At 37.6% G+C, this 15613-nt stretch overlaps 1 protein-coding gene across 1 annotated transcript; it reads right to left on the reverse strand.

The window, feature by feature from the left end:
• Nucleotides 1–1160: 1160 nt before the first annotated feature.
• Nucleotides 1161–2300, reverse strand: LOC127453794 (urotensin-2 receptor-like). Its single transcript, XM_051720489.1, has one exon. It carries the CDS (start codon nt 2298–2300, stop codon nt 1161–1163), a length of 1140 nt encoding a protein of 379 aa, XP_051576449.1.
• Nucleotides 2301–15613: the final 13313 nt, after the last annotated feature.

Consider the following 15613-nt stretch of genomic DNA (forward strand, 5'->3'; position numbering starts at 1 on the left):
CCTTGTGCTAAGCAATGCATTACTTAACAGTAAAACAGAACAAATACAATACTATACAGTACAATTGAAAAACAATGGTCAGGGTTTGGTGAAAGCCACATGCTACTTTTGATTACAAATTAAATATGCTTTTTGGAACATTTGAATGCACATTTTCAAAAATTTAATACGTTCCTTTGCTGACATTTTCCATGAACATGCATAAATAGTGCCAAACGGGCAAAAGTGTATGTGACATTGTTTTTTGCAGTGGAATTACGAATTAAAATTTTGGCTTAAATTAGCTAATTGCACCTTTGAAAAAGTTTGGTAAGTGATAGTAATAAGTCGTGATAGAAACATACATAATATTGTATTCTATTAAATTCAGTTTTGACAATAATCATAGAATTAGTTGAATGTAATAACAAATGGCAAGTGATAATGTACAGTATAAGATACTTTTAATTATATATTATAAGTAATTTATATAAGGTGCCAATAAAGTCAGGATTACACAGTCAGGATTGTTCAAGATCTGTTGGACATAGAAGATTAGATTAGTTGAGTCTGGTGATGTACCTCACAGAGAGCATAATGTCCTATCGGGGGATGAGACATTGTTTGTCCTGGCTTTGTGACAGAAGTGATTTAACCTCCTCAAAAGAGCAAACTCTGACATGCCGTTTAGCTTTGAGCCAAATCTATACTATGTAATTTCTCCTTTGCACTTACACTAATAAACCAGTTTGGTAGTTAAATGGTTCACACATGAAAAAGCTTGTTTTGGCCCTTTCAAGTTGCCTTTTTTACCTGGTAAAACAGATGTTTCACACAGTTTAGTCCACACATTTTTGAAGGCAGGTTGAAGAGGGTTTTTGATTTACTTGTCAAGGTTGACAAACCTCATAAGGATTTCAGATATACTGTACTTACATAAGCATTCATTGCTTTGTATTTCATTTTGATTTGCAAGGACCTTATTACATAATGCTGGTCAGATTTTTTACACTGTTTCATCGCTATATTTGCACTGCAGCACAAGTATAAAGCTATAAATTTTAAGCCCTTTAGCACCAAAATGAAAAGGAATCTGTTTGATGAACATAACTATGCACAGTCTTGAGCCTTCATGGGCTTCATTGATTGTACTTACTGGTGGACATCATAGTAGACAGCTGTTATTGTTGATCAGAGCTGCCCTTGTGGCAGAGTGGGGCAGCTGCACTTGTCGCCTTCCTGCTGGTCTGTTTGCGCTTTCCCGTCAGTAGTGTGTAAAAGAACGGATTCACACATGAGTTTCCATAAGTCAATCCTGTGAGAATACGATTAATGGTCACCTGCGTGCCCACTGGCACCACACGCAGCACATCCGGACGGTACAGTGGCAGAAGCTGCCAGATCCAGAATGGGAGGAAACAAGCCCAGAATGTTAGCACAATGCCCAGGATGAGGAGCAGGACTTTAGGGCGAGGTGCACGGGGTGGGTAGGCGTTGCCCCCTCCTGCCAAGGCTGGCTGTGTCTGAGATACCCAGTAGAGCCTTCCCAAGGCTGCATACAAAGCTCCAATGGCCAGCCCTGGGCCCAGAATACTGGTGCAGAAGAGAACACTGAGGTAGGTTTTCGAACTCTGCTCATCCCAAGCTGGCACACACAACTTGCCTTCCTGGTTCTCTCCATCTTCAAGGTGCAGCGTGATCATCATGGGCAAGGTGAGGGCCACTGCAAAGCCCCAGGCCAAAGCTATTCTCAGCAGTCCAGATGAAGGTGTTGAGGAGGCTGCCAGTGGGTCAGCCACAGCTCGATACCGGTCCAGACTCATAGCGGTGAGGGTGAAGATGCATGCGTGCATGGTGAGCAAATCCAGACTGAGTAGGAGCCGACAGCCTAATTCACCAAAGGCCCAGTCAGACGCTAAGCTGTCATACACAATGAAGGGGACGGTGGAGAGGTACACCAGGTCTGCCAAAGCCAGACTTAGAACCTGCAGGTGAAGGGAGGAAGAGGAGGAGGAAGAGGTAGGAGAAGAGGAGGGAGAGGAGGTGCCAAAGCAGGAGGGGCTGTAACAACAGGCAGGAGCTCTACGCCGCCTTCTTGAGGTCCTGCGGCGGCGAATGAGAAGCCCTAGAGTGTACAGGTTTCCCAAAATGCCCAGCAGAGAAAACAGTGATAGAAAAAGGCAGAAGAGAGCAGTGGAAGCTACACTTGGGGATGGGGAGAGAGAGGGAGAGGAAGAGGGAAGGGAGAGATTAGGGAGAAAGGGAAAAGTACAGGAAGGAGAAGGGGAGGAGGGAAGGGAAGTTGAGCCAGAGATGTCCATTTGTCCTGGACAGCGAGAGTCAAGATGAGTACTTCCGTTGGGAGAAGGAAGCTGATGGGCGGTAGTAGCTTCAGAGCGATTTAGGGTAACTATGTGCCCAGGTTATCAGGGGATCCAAATTAGAAGAAAAAAGCTTTCAGTGCACTGCTTCAATTGGTGAGGTAGAAGAGGGAAAAGAAAAACAAGGAACAAGAAGTAAATGGAAAAATAAACAAGAAAGGAAATGGTTGATTTATAAACAATGTCTCCAAAAGTTACTTGGAGACAAAGTAATTGATGTTTTGGCATTTATTGAGCTTTCGGTCCAACTTTACTATTTTTCCAATGGTGGTGGGGGGGGGGGGGGGGTTATCTCAGTGGCACCTACTTTGCCTCATAATCTCAGCTTGATAAACATAATCTCAAAATGATTTAACCTGAGTGAAAATGTTCCTCATATTTAAGATATTAGCCCACTCTCTAAGGCTAGAAAGGCATCGAGTTGTCAAATTACTTCTCGTAATACAATAAAATAACTGTTTCCTTCATTACGGCGCTCTATCATTAAATTATGCTAAATATTTTCTTTGTTGACTTAAATCCTATTCCGATGGCAATTGTTTCTCAGGGTGAAGTCTGTAAAAGTACATTTTCATGGCTCCTCTGTGATAACACTCATGCGTTCGGCTGACAGTTAAATCAAGGGGGACAAGCGAGACTTTTTGTCGATCACATGATTGCAGTTGCGCTTGTTATATGGAAAATTCATCAATCCACATGCCCTCTGTATTGCGTTTAAATATGTTTGGAATTACGCTAAAGTTAAAATATTTTGTAAAGCATGAGGGAAACGCGCTGCAAAGCGCTGCGGACATTTACAGTGTACATTTTCACATACGGAACAAGCCAAAATTATTGCCAAGAGCAATTAAACTAATCAAGAAACTGTAGGGACGAGACTGTTTACCAACGCCGCCAAATCAATCTGTCAGTGGGGACGCGCATGTTTCGTCACCCGCATCACCTCAGTTGCGCCGCGTGCGCGCTCTCTCCTAAACGCATGAAGGAGATATAGAAGCCCACATATCAAGCACAGTAAAGATAGTTCAAATGAAATTTGAGGAGCTATGGTAAAAATGGTTTTCTTATGTTTTATCTATCAAAATGACGGACATCATTTGGAATGATCTGTCAGTGTTTAAAAAGTGGAGGTGGAAATTAAACCTTTTAAATAAGATTATTTAATCATTAACCCGGCAACTTTTCTGGGACTACTCGACCCGTATAAATGAGTAGTCAGGCAAGCCCTATGTATAAATGTATTTAGTAAACATTTCTACATTAAAATGTGTTATAATAAAATTTTATTACATTGCTGCCATAATGGACCATTTCAAAAGTGTACGTGATCTGGCTCTCGTTTTTCTTTCCCTTAAGAGTTCCCACTCACTGTGGTGGAGCGGCGATGTAATTTTATTATTGTGAATTATTTCAAAAAATTCTGTTACACAATCCTCTGAATTTCACTACTGTCCATTACCTTCAGAGCTGTTACCACGCGCAGCGCAACGTACGGCACTTAGCAGTGGTCAAAAAGGATTTCCAAAACGGCTTTTGGATTATAAACTCAGAGATGTGGATTCGGACATAATTAAATTACTACACGACCTTGGTGTTTGTCAAAAAAACAGTAGGTAATTTGGCCGGGAATTTTCTCGCGGGAGGTGGGAGAAAAACACAGGTATTTCAGATTCAGACGGCAATAAAATCACTGACTACCCCCTGTAAATGCTGGAATTAGGCCACCTCACGTCCCCATGTAAAATAATTGCCGTCCGAATACGGCTTAAACTGAATGTTTTTTGTTTTGTTTTTTTCTGCCATTGAATTTGTCACTGGGTAAAATGATAGGATAGGGTACAACGGTGGTAAAGGCACACCTTAAGGAAAATGTGCTTTTTGTTTTGGTCACAAAGTGTATCAAGATTGAAAAAATACGTTTATTTTATTGAATATTGATGGAGCAACATAATTTGTGTGAAAAGAAATAATAACGGAAGGTTGTTTTGATTAAAATTCTTTCAAATAAATCGTGTAAATATCTATATCATGTCAGTCTAGAGACAATAGTTATAGGGCGAAATTTGTCAACTTATAGGCAAATACTTTGGAGAAATTGAGATGCTTTTTTGAATAAGAAATTAAGATAATGCTTATTCAAAATAACCACTTCAGAAAAGTCTTAACCTTTTTTTGTTCATTTCAATCACAGCTGGCATTTCATAACATCTCAAGTATTCTATAAACAAATTAATCTCCATTGTGACTGGATCAGTCAAGTAGAGCCCACTTTGAACATTTTTCATAACAAATCCATTCGCCCCACTTAAGAAAAACAATGTGTTTTATAATGTTTCAATATGTAAACAATGTGCTTTTAGCCCCTGCAACAGGGGGACTTTTTACCCCAAATACCTCCTTTCACTTATTGGGCATTTATTTAATTTTTTTTTAATTTAATCATCTTGAACAAAACTGAAAATGATATATACGTATTTTATCTCAAAATAAATGTGATAATTCCGTGGATTCTCATTAGCTACATTAATTTACAACATTTTAAAAATGATTAAATAATAAATAAATAAAGAACTCAAAATCAAACTTTAGATATGGCACGCAATGATCTCATGTATCAGGAATATTCTGCAGTGTATAGTGACAAACAGGTGTTTAGGAAAGTACTGTGGTGGCTTCTGATGCTGTTTAGTGTTGTGGAAGAAAAATCAAATCAAAAGTACCTTTGACCCCGGGGGGTCTTTAGCCTCATTGTACCCTATTTTAATACCTAAAATGTAAAATAGGCAATAATCGTAGATTAGCAGGCTAATATCTCTATCTAAGGCCTTTAATTGTCATCAAACTGACACAATTTAACTGATGTTACAAAGATGCAACATTCTCCGGCAGTTTGAAACTTCTCTAGAGGAGTTCTATTCTTTATCATTATGACGGGGGTGAAGATCAAAGGCCTGCCAGGGGGCACGCGCACACACATGTGAAAGAATTTAGGTGGCACATGGTGACCCTGACAGAGAAGGGTTACGAGCTACTGTTGAAGAGGAGCGTTGGCACAGGCAGTAGCAACCCCGCCGCGTCCAGTCCGTTAACCAGGGTGCTTTAAATAACACATTTTTAAATTGACAGCCAATGTATGGGGCAGTCTTTCATGATTTGGTTGAGGTAATTTATTTGTTAACTATATATGTAAACATAGGCTGTTCTTTTTCATTTAATTATTTTAAACATGGGATGCGTAATAAGCATTACTCCCAGTAAAAAAAAAAATAATAAAAAATGCTATAAGAATGTCGAACACGGGCTATATTCAATTATGTACTAGCCTATACGGTTTAATTTACGGATCTTTCATTTAAGAGCTCGTTGCTCATTGCTCCATGTAAAAACAAAGACACGTTCATCAACAGGGCCGCTGGATTTGTGAGATCTAGCCTGTTAAGACTATAAAATGTCTCAGAATAAAAGACAGATTAATGTTTAAATACAACGGATAGACATTAAAACAGCGATGTATGTCATCTGTTCATTTGTTTGTTTGTTTGTTTTTTCTAGGCTACAACCCGTTTAGTTTATGAGCAACCGACGAGCAAAATATGTTGGATAATTATAGTCTATACAGTAGATTTAATGACATTTTTTATAGACTGAAAATTGTCTTACCGGTAACACAGTATGCAAGGATGCCATTTTCCATAAGTCGGTCCATATTCGCACTTAAAAACGCAAAAAAAACAAAACAAAAAAAAAAAATGACGAAAATCCGACAATGAAAAACTCCAAATTAATAGTGTCTTTCAATGTGATAAATCAAGACGTTCAGTGCAGTGTTGAAATTATTTTAATGTTCCTCTTATGACAGACTTAAAGAAACTTTAGATTGGTGTAGAATATCTCTCAGCCAGTCCACCTCTCTCACTCATATGCTGTCTGAAGCAAATAAAGGGAGGGGATGAGGAGAGGTTGTGCTGAAAGGAGAAAGAGGGGTAATAAAGACCCACTATTATAAATGGTCTTGGAGGGAGTAAATTGATCTTCATTGGTAGGGGACTCACTGTAATTAGATGTTTAGTCTCTAACATGGAGACTGATATTCTTTGTGGTGTTCATGCTGTTATCATTAACCTCTCTACTCGGTTTTGATCCTTTTGGGCCATTTTAGCAACCATTTTTATGAGCACAAAGTCGGTGCCTTGGGGCAATATTGACAAGTGCCAAAAACAGTACAGTTTGTATACCATATAAGCACTTGTAAATGTAAATGTCAGAGAACAATATTTATGTCCATCATCCGTTGAAGTTATTTGGATTTGGGACCATGCAAGGAATATATCAGCGTGTATTTATTATAGAGAATTCTAAGAATTAACTAGACAAACTTGAAAAGGCACATAAAAGGATTTCAGATATAAAGAACAAATGAATACATGTTATTAAAAACATTATTTGAGACTGGATTGAATCATGCTTGAAAAATTTTGGATGAAATTTTGATACGCACCATAATACAAACCACAGGCTGTGAAAACCATTTAATCACATGAAAAATGGTATTGCTCCCTAATGACCATACAGGAACACATAGCCATTAATGGAGAGAAAACTTTTCAGTGGAGAAAGACATTTTCACCTCCTTAGTCATGCAAAAGTTAAAATGATGCATGGTGTAGATACTGTGATCAGACTGAAGTATGCTGTCCCTTAAATCCACACGAACAGATACATAAATTGTGTTAAACCAAGAAGGAAAGAAAAGTGAGACATACCGTTTTGATTTTGGTGACTGGCTTTCTATGTTCTGATATAATTTTGGTGTAAACCACAATTTACAAAAAAATAAAATACAAATAAATTATTCAACAGTGTGCACACAAAGTGTAAATCTGTTCAATCTATACATTTATCTTCAACCTAAATTTATGCAACATTTTCAGTTACATTTTTTCAGTAATTTTCAAAGTGGTCCTGACCTTTGAAGAGTTCTAGTGGTTGGAAGATCTTTGAAACACAAGAGCGGGTCAGCAGACTCATGTCTTTGTTGTAAAATGCAGATGACTCATAATACAAAGTTAAAGGAACAACTGTCCAGTCAGTGAGTGAGAGAGAGAGAGAGAGAGAGAGAGAGAGAGAGAGAGAGTAATAGAGTAAGAGAGCAAAAGAAGTTTAATAATTCTGTCCCCTCATGAGCTACTGACACCAAAATCAGCTTTGCACCTCCTGCCAACACACACATCTACACGAGAGACACCAAGGCCAACACACACATGTCTGCAAATCTAACACACTCCAGCCAACAAACACACACCTCTGACACACTTCAACGTAACACCAACACTGAACACCCCATATCATCAACACTCAAACACATTTAATCAATGGAGTAAGGAGAGTATGTGTGAAAGTGACCACAGGAGACCATACAGCATCCAGTAACCGGATCATCCCAGCAGTCTATTGAGTCTGCTTAATGAATTAGTTGCCAGGTTATACTGTTTTTTAATACACTTTTGTTTTTGCTGTTACCGCAGTAAGTAAAAATAATTAAACTGAAGATATTTGAGACTCAGAAATATTTAGAATAACTCACTTATGTGAATTACTGTTGGACTACGAGACTTTCCGTGATATTTTTCATGGAACCATGGAGCTTAAAAAGTGTCAAATCACACCTAATAGAAGTTCAATCCAAAATGGATATTGTGACATTATTGGTAAGATCAATCAAAAAGGCATTGAGTAGTTTTAATAATATACTGTGTTGTCAAGTTGTATGAATTATGTGCGACCACATTCCCATTGGTCAGTACTGAAAATATGGTGTGGTGTTACCCTTAAATGTCAACAAATAAGCATTAAAACACTAGTAACATTCATTTTACTGAACTACAATGTCCGGAATTAAAAGAATAGTTCACCCAAAAATTTCAATTATGCCATTATTTACTCACCTCATGTCGTTCCAAACATGCATGCTGTTATTTCTTCCTTGGAACACAAAACAAGACACTCATCTTTACCATACAAAGACAGTTCATACAGTGACCACATCTGTCAAGCTCCAAAAAAGGCAAAAAAGACCATAAAAGCATATTCCAAGTGTTCTATTCTGAAGACATTTGATTTTTTTATGATACAAACAGACAAAAATGTAAACTTTTATTCACTGATAATCTTTTAAGTGTCTGGGTTCAGATTTAACAAATGTGTGGTGCGATTGCCGGCCAACTGCATTGGTACTGAACATGGTGCGCCAGTTCGAATTGCAACACGATCACAAGGGAAATCGACATGCTGCTTCCGACACTTTCATGCACCCTAAATATCGACCCCATTCTGCCATCCCCCATCAGACATTTTTGCACCGATTCAGAAATGGTTTCCTTTCCCTCTAGTACTGATAGTGTGTTGCATCAGCAACCTCCAAGACACAGGTTCTGGTCCCATTGGAACAAATAAGTAACTGCCTTTACATAAACAATGGTGAGCATGATTTGGAGGTTGCATTTTCACTCTAAAATTATTTTTTTACTGGGGTTAGGGTATGGTTAAAAAATATGCATTCCTGTTGATTGTATTACATCATTTACAACTACAAATATAACTCGCTTTTGACGCCATTCTGTGGACATTTCACCTGGAAACTGGAGCTCACATGTGCCCAATACGCTCAACATCACTTCCAGCTTTGGCCACTGGGGGTCAGTGATTCAAATTTCGGTAAGCACAGACCGAGTTTAGAAGCAAAACTTTCAACCTACTGTTGCCAAATTCACAGTACGATCAGTTTACCAAACAATGATTGACATTTGAGAGTTGCAGTAGAGGGGAAGATTATGAACAAATAACATAGATTTCAGTCTGTTCCTCACGAAAAGCTGTCGTATGGCTTCAGAAGACATGAAATATTGTGCAGAAGATGTATGGACAACTTTTATGGAGTTTTTTTTTGTTTTTTTTTTTTTTGTTTTTGGAGCTTGACAGACATGCTCTCTATGAACTGTTATTGTCTGAAAAAGAGCTGCATCAAGATTCTTCCAAATTTCTCCTTTTGTATTCCACAAAAAAAGAAAATAAATAAATAAATAAATAACAGCACACAGGTTTTGAACAACACAAGAGTGAGTAAATAATTATATACTTTTTTGTTTTTGGGTAAGCTATTCCTTTACCATTTTATTTCATGCTCATTGTGTCTGTAAAGGCATTAGACTTGTAATCTTTTCTCGAGCCACGGCTCTGTTGGTCTAAGATGTGTTGTAACTCTTGTGTGAAGTCTGCAGGGTTTAGAGAGGTGATCTGGGCTTAGCATCTCCCAGGCATGTGCTGTATATTTGAGAACACAAGATGGACAGAGACAGGCACCAGGGCCAAGACAAGAAGAAGGGCAACATACCTCTCTCTGCGGGGTGTGTGGAATTTCAACAAATACCTGGCACAGGCCTGCCAAAATAGGCAAAGGAGAGAGAGAAAGAGCACGAAAGAAAGAAAAAAAGAGAGAGAGAGAGAGAGACAGAAAATTTGTCTTTTGTGACTGACAAATATATAATGCAACAAAAAGACCTTAAAGCAACGTTCCGGGTTACAAATACAAATTAAGCTCAATCCACAGCATTTGTGGCATAATGTTGATTAACACATTAATTTTCACTTGTCCAAAAATGCTGGTTACAGTAAGTCACTTTCATTGGAAGCGAATGGGGACAGTCCATAAAAATGAAAATGCACACTGTTTCAATAGTATAGATGTAAACATTATACATTTTAATATGTTATCAGTGTGATAAAATCGCTTACTAACAGTATCTGCATAAAGTTATATCCAATATTACAACTTCGTTGCCATGATGACATAATGCTAGTAAACCTTGTAATCGATTTTATCACTCTAAAAAAAAAAAAAAATAGAACAGAGATTTTATGATTTTATGTATAACGTTTAGGTCTATACTTTACGGCTATGTTTTGAAAGAGTGTGTATTTTAATGTTTTTGGACTGGCCCTATTCACTTCCACTGGAAGTAAGAATTTATCATTTACATTTGATCATTCTCTGTAAAAAGAAAAAAAAAAAAAAGCATATAGATTATTGTGGTTTGGATGCTGGTCCCCAGCATGGATTGCTGATGTGTTGGTGTCCCCACCAGGCTTCTTAATTAACTTAACCAGCAAGACTCCCATGATCAACAAGCTTCATTAGAAAGACCTTACTGGTTGACAGTTTTTCTTTGCTGGTGAACAACATGGCCATACTGATCAACCAGCTAGACCAGCAACAAACCAGTTTGGAACAGCATGGAAATTCATGCTTTTATATTTCCATGTAAACATTTCCCCTTTCAACCACTCATAAATAATTTCTGGAAGAACAGACCAATCATCTTGACCTCTCGCCATGACTACTACTCACTGACATGAGGCCTCTGTGTAGATTAATACATCAGATTTCATGGTGTGGGTGGTCTTAAGCCTAAAACCTAAGCTTAAGGTCCTGCCCTTCCCAGGGTGTCTCCCTTCACATCAAAGGGGTCATAATTGCCAGACACACTTACCCAGCCCCACAGAGACCCCCGGCTCAGCCTGTGTGTGTTTCAGCGCTGTGGCACTACGAAGGGGTTTCGAACAAAAACAATCTGATTATGGTACCACGACATAAATAATCACAGACCCTTTAAATGGCTTTAAACCGCCCTTGTGCCTTGCTTACATTATGTTAATTAATTCTCCAAAGTGTTTGTTTGGCCACTAACAGATTGCCCTCTTGTTTGACTACTCCTTGCAACAGATTTAATTAAATGGGTGGACGTTTTTGTGTAACAAATGGTTTGTTTTCCAGCAGACTGATTAGTGGAGTTCAAGATGAAATATTGATCTTCAGTCTCTGGTACTGATGTTTATATTCACGTCACTTTCAGTAGTCTTCTGTTATAAAGACAGAGGCTGACATTCCTCCAACACACAGTCTCAGTCTGTTTATTAGACGACTTGCCCATAAATTACAGTAGATGCATTGAAAATCTTTAATTTTTTTTGCTGTTCCCTGCACTGGAACACATGTGTGTCCACATATATACTCTAAACAAGCAAACTCTGCAGATGTCTTGCTATCTTCTTTTTTGCTTTTGTTTTTATCAATACATTTTTTGGTCCTTCACACAGAAAATTTGTCTACTGAAGAATGACCTTTACACATCACACCATGTCAAGTTCACAATGCAATAAGCCTACATACTTTTTCAAACCAGCATTACAGAAAGTCATGCCTTAACTGTGGAAAGCAAAAAAAAAAAAAAAAAAAACACTAAAAGATGTTTAGGTAGTGGAGGCAGAAAACCCTTAGGAGGAATCATACTCAGCTTGGGGAGCCCATCCTCCTCTAGTAAGGAGCACATTACTATAAATGTACATATGACAAATACTGTATAATTGCATAGTATGTGTTATACTAGTCATGCGTTCATTGAACAAATTTGTCAATTTGTTAGTAAAACAATGTTTAAATGGTAAGGATAATGTTACCTCTCCTAAGAACATTCATTGTCAGAGTACAACATCTTAAATAATACAGAGACGCAAAACAGAGCATGCAAAAAATAAATTTTAATGTAAAGGTAATTGTAAGCTAGTATTTGACTGTAATCTATCTCTATATTGGCCCTAAATTGAATATTTTTGGACTTGTCTTCCAGTGCAAGAACACTAAAAGGGGAAATGCAAACTCTATGTAAATATGACTTTCAGTCCAGCATTTCATGGACCTGGCAACCCAAGGTACAGTGAGTGGATCAGCCTCCAGTGGAGATTGGCACTTGTTCGGTTGGATTTTTTTCTAAAGGACCACACTGAACATGTGTGCTGAATGGCAGCTCAGGATTAAGTCTGCATTCATGAAAGTTGAATTATATAATCCCAGTTTCCATTAATATTACAACCATGCTTTCCAAGAACTGATAGAATTAAAAACTATACATATGTTAACCCTTTAAGTTAGGATGGGAAAAAAACTATTTAATAGTCAAAATTATCATAATTTTAACAACTGAAAATAGATATAATGGAATATTTATTTATTATCATGCCGCAACTCCCCCAATGGTCAATCCAAATCTATGCCCTTGGGTGACTGTTATATATGGCCACCAGGAGATAGTGCCAATTACATGACACAGACTCAATGATGACTCAAATGGCACTCATTCTGTGAAATCTAATTACTAAAATCATGTCTCCATGCTATGGATACCTTTAGTCATTGTTGTCTTTGCATGTGTAATTTGTTTTTATGTACAATTATTATGTTTTATTTGTTTGGAGAGGCTTTTGGGCACGTGGAGACGTTTTTATATGCTAGGATAAATTATTTTTGCAATGCTATAACTTTTAATTTAATTGCATGAACTTTTTAATTGCAAATAGTTACAGTTGACATTATTGGGAACAAAACAAAAGCAATTTTTTTGAAGCAACCTTATTTACACACAGAGATATGTAGTCAAATCAGAAAAATAAGAAAAAAATTAACTTTTTGGCTCAATTTTTTTGTGATTTTTCAGCAGTTTCTTAGACTGAGAGTCTCAGAATTTATCATAATCTATATCATACATTTTTTTTTTTCAAATTTTCTTTACAATGATACACTTGACCCTCATTTTTGTTGTTGTTGTTTTGTTGTTGTTTTATTATTAGCCTTTAAAGAGCCCATATTATGCTAATTTACATGTTCATAATTTTATTTTGGGGGTCTTCTAGAATAGGTTTACATGCTTTAATGCTCAAAAAACACATTATTTTTCCTCATACTGTACATTTCTCTTCCCCGCTCTTCATCCTCTGGCTCAAACACTCTGATTTACCTCCTGCCTCTTTAAAGCCCCCCTTTCCAAAAAGCCCAGTCTGCTCTGATTGGTCAATTGGCCTAGTCTGTTGTGATTGGTCAACCACGTAGAGCATGTCGGAAATGTAACGCCCCTTACCATAACTGAGTTTCAGGCTTCCTTAACAGCTGTAAACACTAATGTAACTATGGTAACAATGGAGTCAGTGTTTGCCATACCAGTTCTAGCCTGAGTCCGATAATGAAAGTTTGAAAGAACAAGCTGATCGACCCGAACCACCTTCGCAAGCACGACTTGAGCAGGACGTTTCACAGTGTTAAGTTTTTATTTTGTAGCTTTCTTACATTGCAGATGTGATGTTATAACTGTGTAATTTCTCTACATCACAGTAACAAGTACACTGTTGATTACTGTGAACCTAACAAAGTTTCAAGTAAAAGACACATAGTGCATCTAAGTTAGTCATCTTTTGCTGGAATGGGTGCAGCCAAACTTTTGTCGCCAGAACTATGAACGGAGAACAGAGGCTTACTCCTGGTTAATGAGCAAGTTAGCCATGGACTACTGTGGATAGCGGCCGTAACATTACAGCTTGTAATTATATAATTATATAAGACTCTTGAAATCGACCATTTTGCTACACAGTTTTAGGTAAAAATGGCCCACAGCTGAATAATAAATCATTACCAAAACAATAACATTACATAGCAAGTTAGCTGAGCACTACTGTGGATTGCAGATGTAAAATTACCATTTGTAAAAATATATCCATCTCCACACTTGATCACTATTCATGATAGTAAGAACGACAAACAATCTGCATAATTCTACACAATTGTAGGTGAAAGTGGACACACAGCTGATTAGCAAATCTATTTTAACACAATAACATTAGCTAGCATGTTGGCAGAGGCCTACAGCTGTGCACTGGGTGTTCACCGTAGCTACAACACAAAACTCCACATTTGAACTCTTGGTATCAGATAAATCCACAAATAATCAAGCATACTTACAGGTTGTGATCCTGAAGCGCCAGATTGTCCCAACAAAGTGGGAACTGCACCATCTTTCAGGAGTAATCGTCTTGAAAATCCGGCATTGGTTGTGGTTGTACTGCTGAGGAATAGTGGTAAAAATTAATTTTAACCACTGATACTTCAATTCGTCTGCCACTGGAAGTCCATACAAAGAGGTTTTGCTCTCTCAGTGAAGAAAACAGCGTCTTCTCGACATGGCGACAACACTAACCCAACTCATCCTGGCCTCGGCTATAACTACCTTTGTTTGAGGGAGGGCCAAAGTAGCCCTTTGGTGGGCATTATGCAAATGTGCTACATAGTGACGTAGATACTTTACGGAAGAAATGGCTGGACTACAATCCAGCTGTTTCTTGTAGATCTTGAGCAGTGTTGCCTGTGGGAGAGAGTAACTCCCTTTTGCGTGGACTTTGTGCCTTGTAAATTTGCAGACCTTTTACGTGCACAAAGAGCTATGTTACACACTGAAGCAAAAGTAAAATCCCAAAAAGCATAATAGGGCCTCTTTAATTTTGGGTATGCCACTGAAACAGGAAATCTTTAAAAACACCAAATTTATCTAATATTAATATTATTAATATGGATATAGAAAACAATTCCAAGGCTTTCCAATGAGGAAGAATTCATTTTAGTGATGAGTGAAGATATGCGACAGAACGAAAATAGTAGAGAATTTCTCAATTACAAAAACAGATATCAAATTAAACAACAAACCAATAAAGTTTATTATGCTATTAAAAAATTACAGTGCGTGTCTATATAAGCTATAAATGTGTGATTAAAGCTGCATGAATCGAGATGGTTAATAAGGCCTCCTTTATCTTATAAAACTTAAAACAGATCCATTTATTGTAAAACCGTACATTCTTCCACATTTAGTGGCACATTCCCCCTTTAACTCTGTTTGGATCTAAGCCAGTCACAGTACGAGCATAACATCTCCATGTGTGTTTCTTTTTACGCTTATGTAATGAGACAATTTCTCCACAGTGCATCGTGCTAGCTAATGTATATCGGTTCATCTATGTGGCCAACGTTTCTTTAAGAAAACATTCATGCTCATTGTCTGTAAGAATGAGAAGCGAAACAAAATTTCCTGTATGATAAAATAGAAACATTCTGCCCTCTGGTGGTTCATTTGTGGAGCCTTGGACAGTGAAATGAAAATGTAAGAAGCTGACCACTGGGTTTGTTTTGAGAACACTGTATGAAAGCCCTGAACCGCAAGGTGAAAAAAAATTCACAAGGTGAAATGTTTTTTTTTTTTTTTTTTTTAATAGGTGTCTTAGTGCCTTCCTGAGCCTATATCCTAAAAAAAAAAAAAAAATTATCAGGCACATTTTTTTTTTCAGAATCAGAATCAGAATCAGCTTTATTGCCAAGTATA

The sequence above is a fragment of the Myxocyprinus asiaticus genome, chromosome 16, assembly GCF_019703515.2.
Source record: "Myxocyprinus asiaticus isolate MX2 ecotype Aquarium Trade chromosome 16, UBuf_Myxa_2, whole genome shotgun sequence".
Taxonomy (NCBI): domain Eukaryota; kingdom Metazoa; phylum Chordata; class Actinopteri; order Cypriniformes; family Catostomidae; genus Myxocyprinus; species Myxocyprinus asiaticus.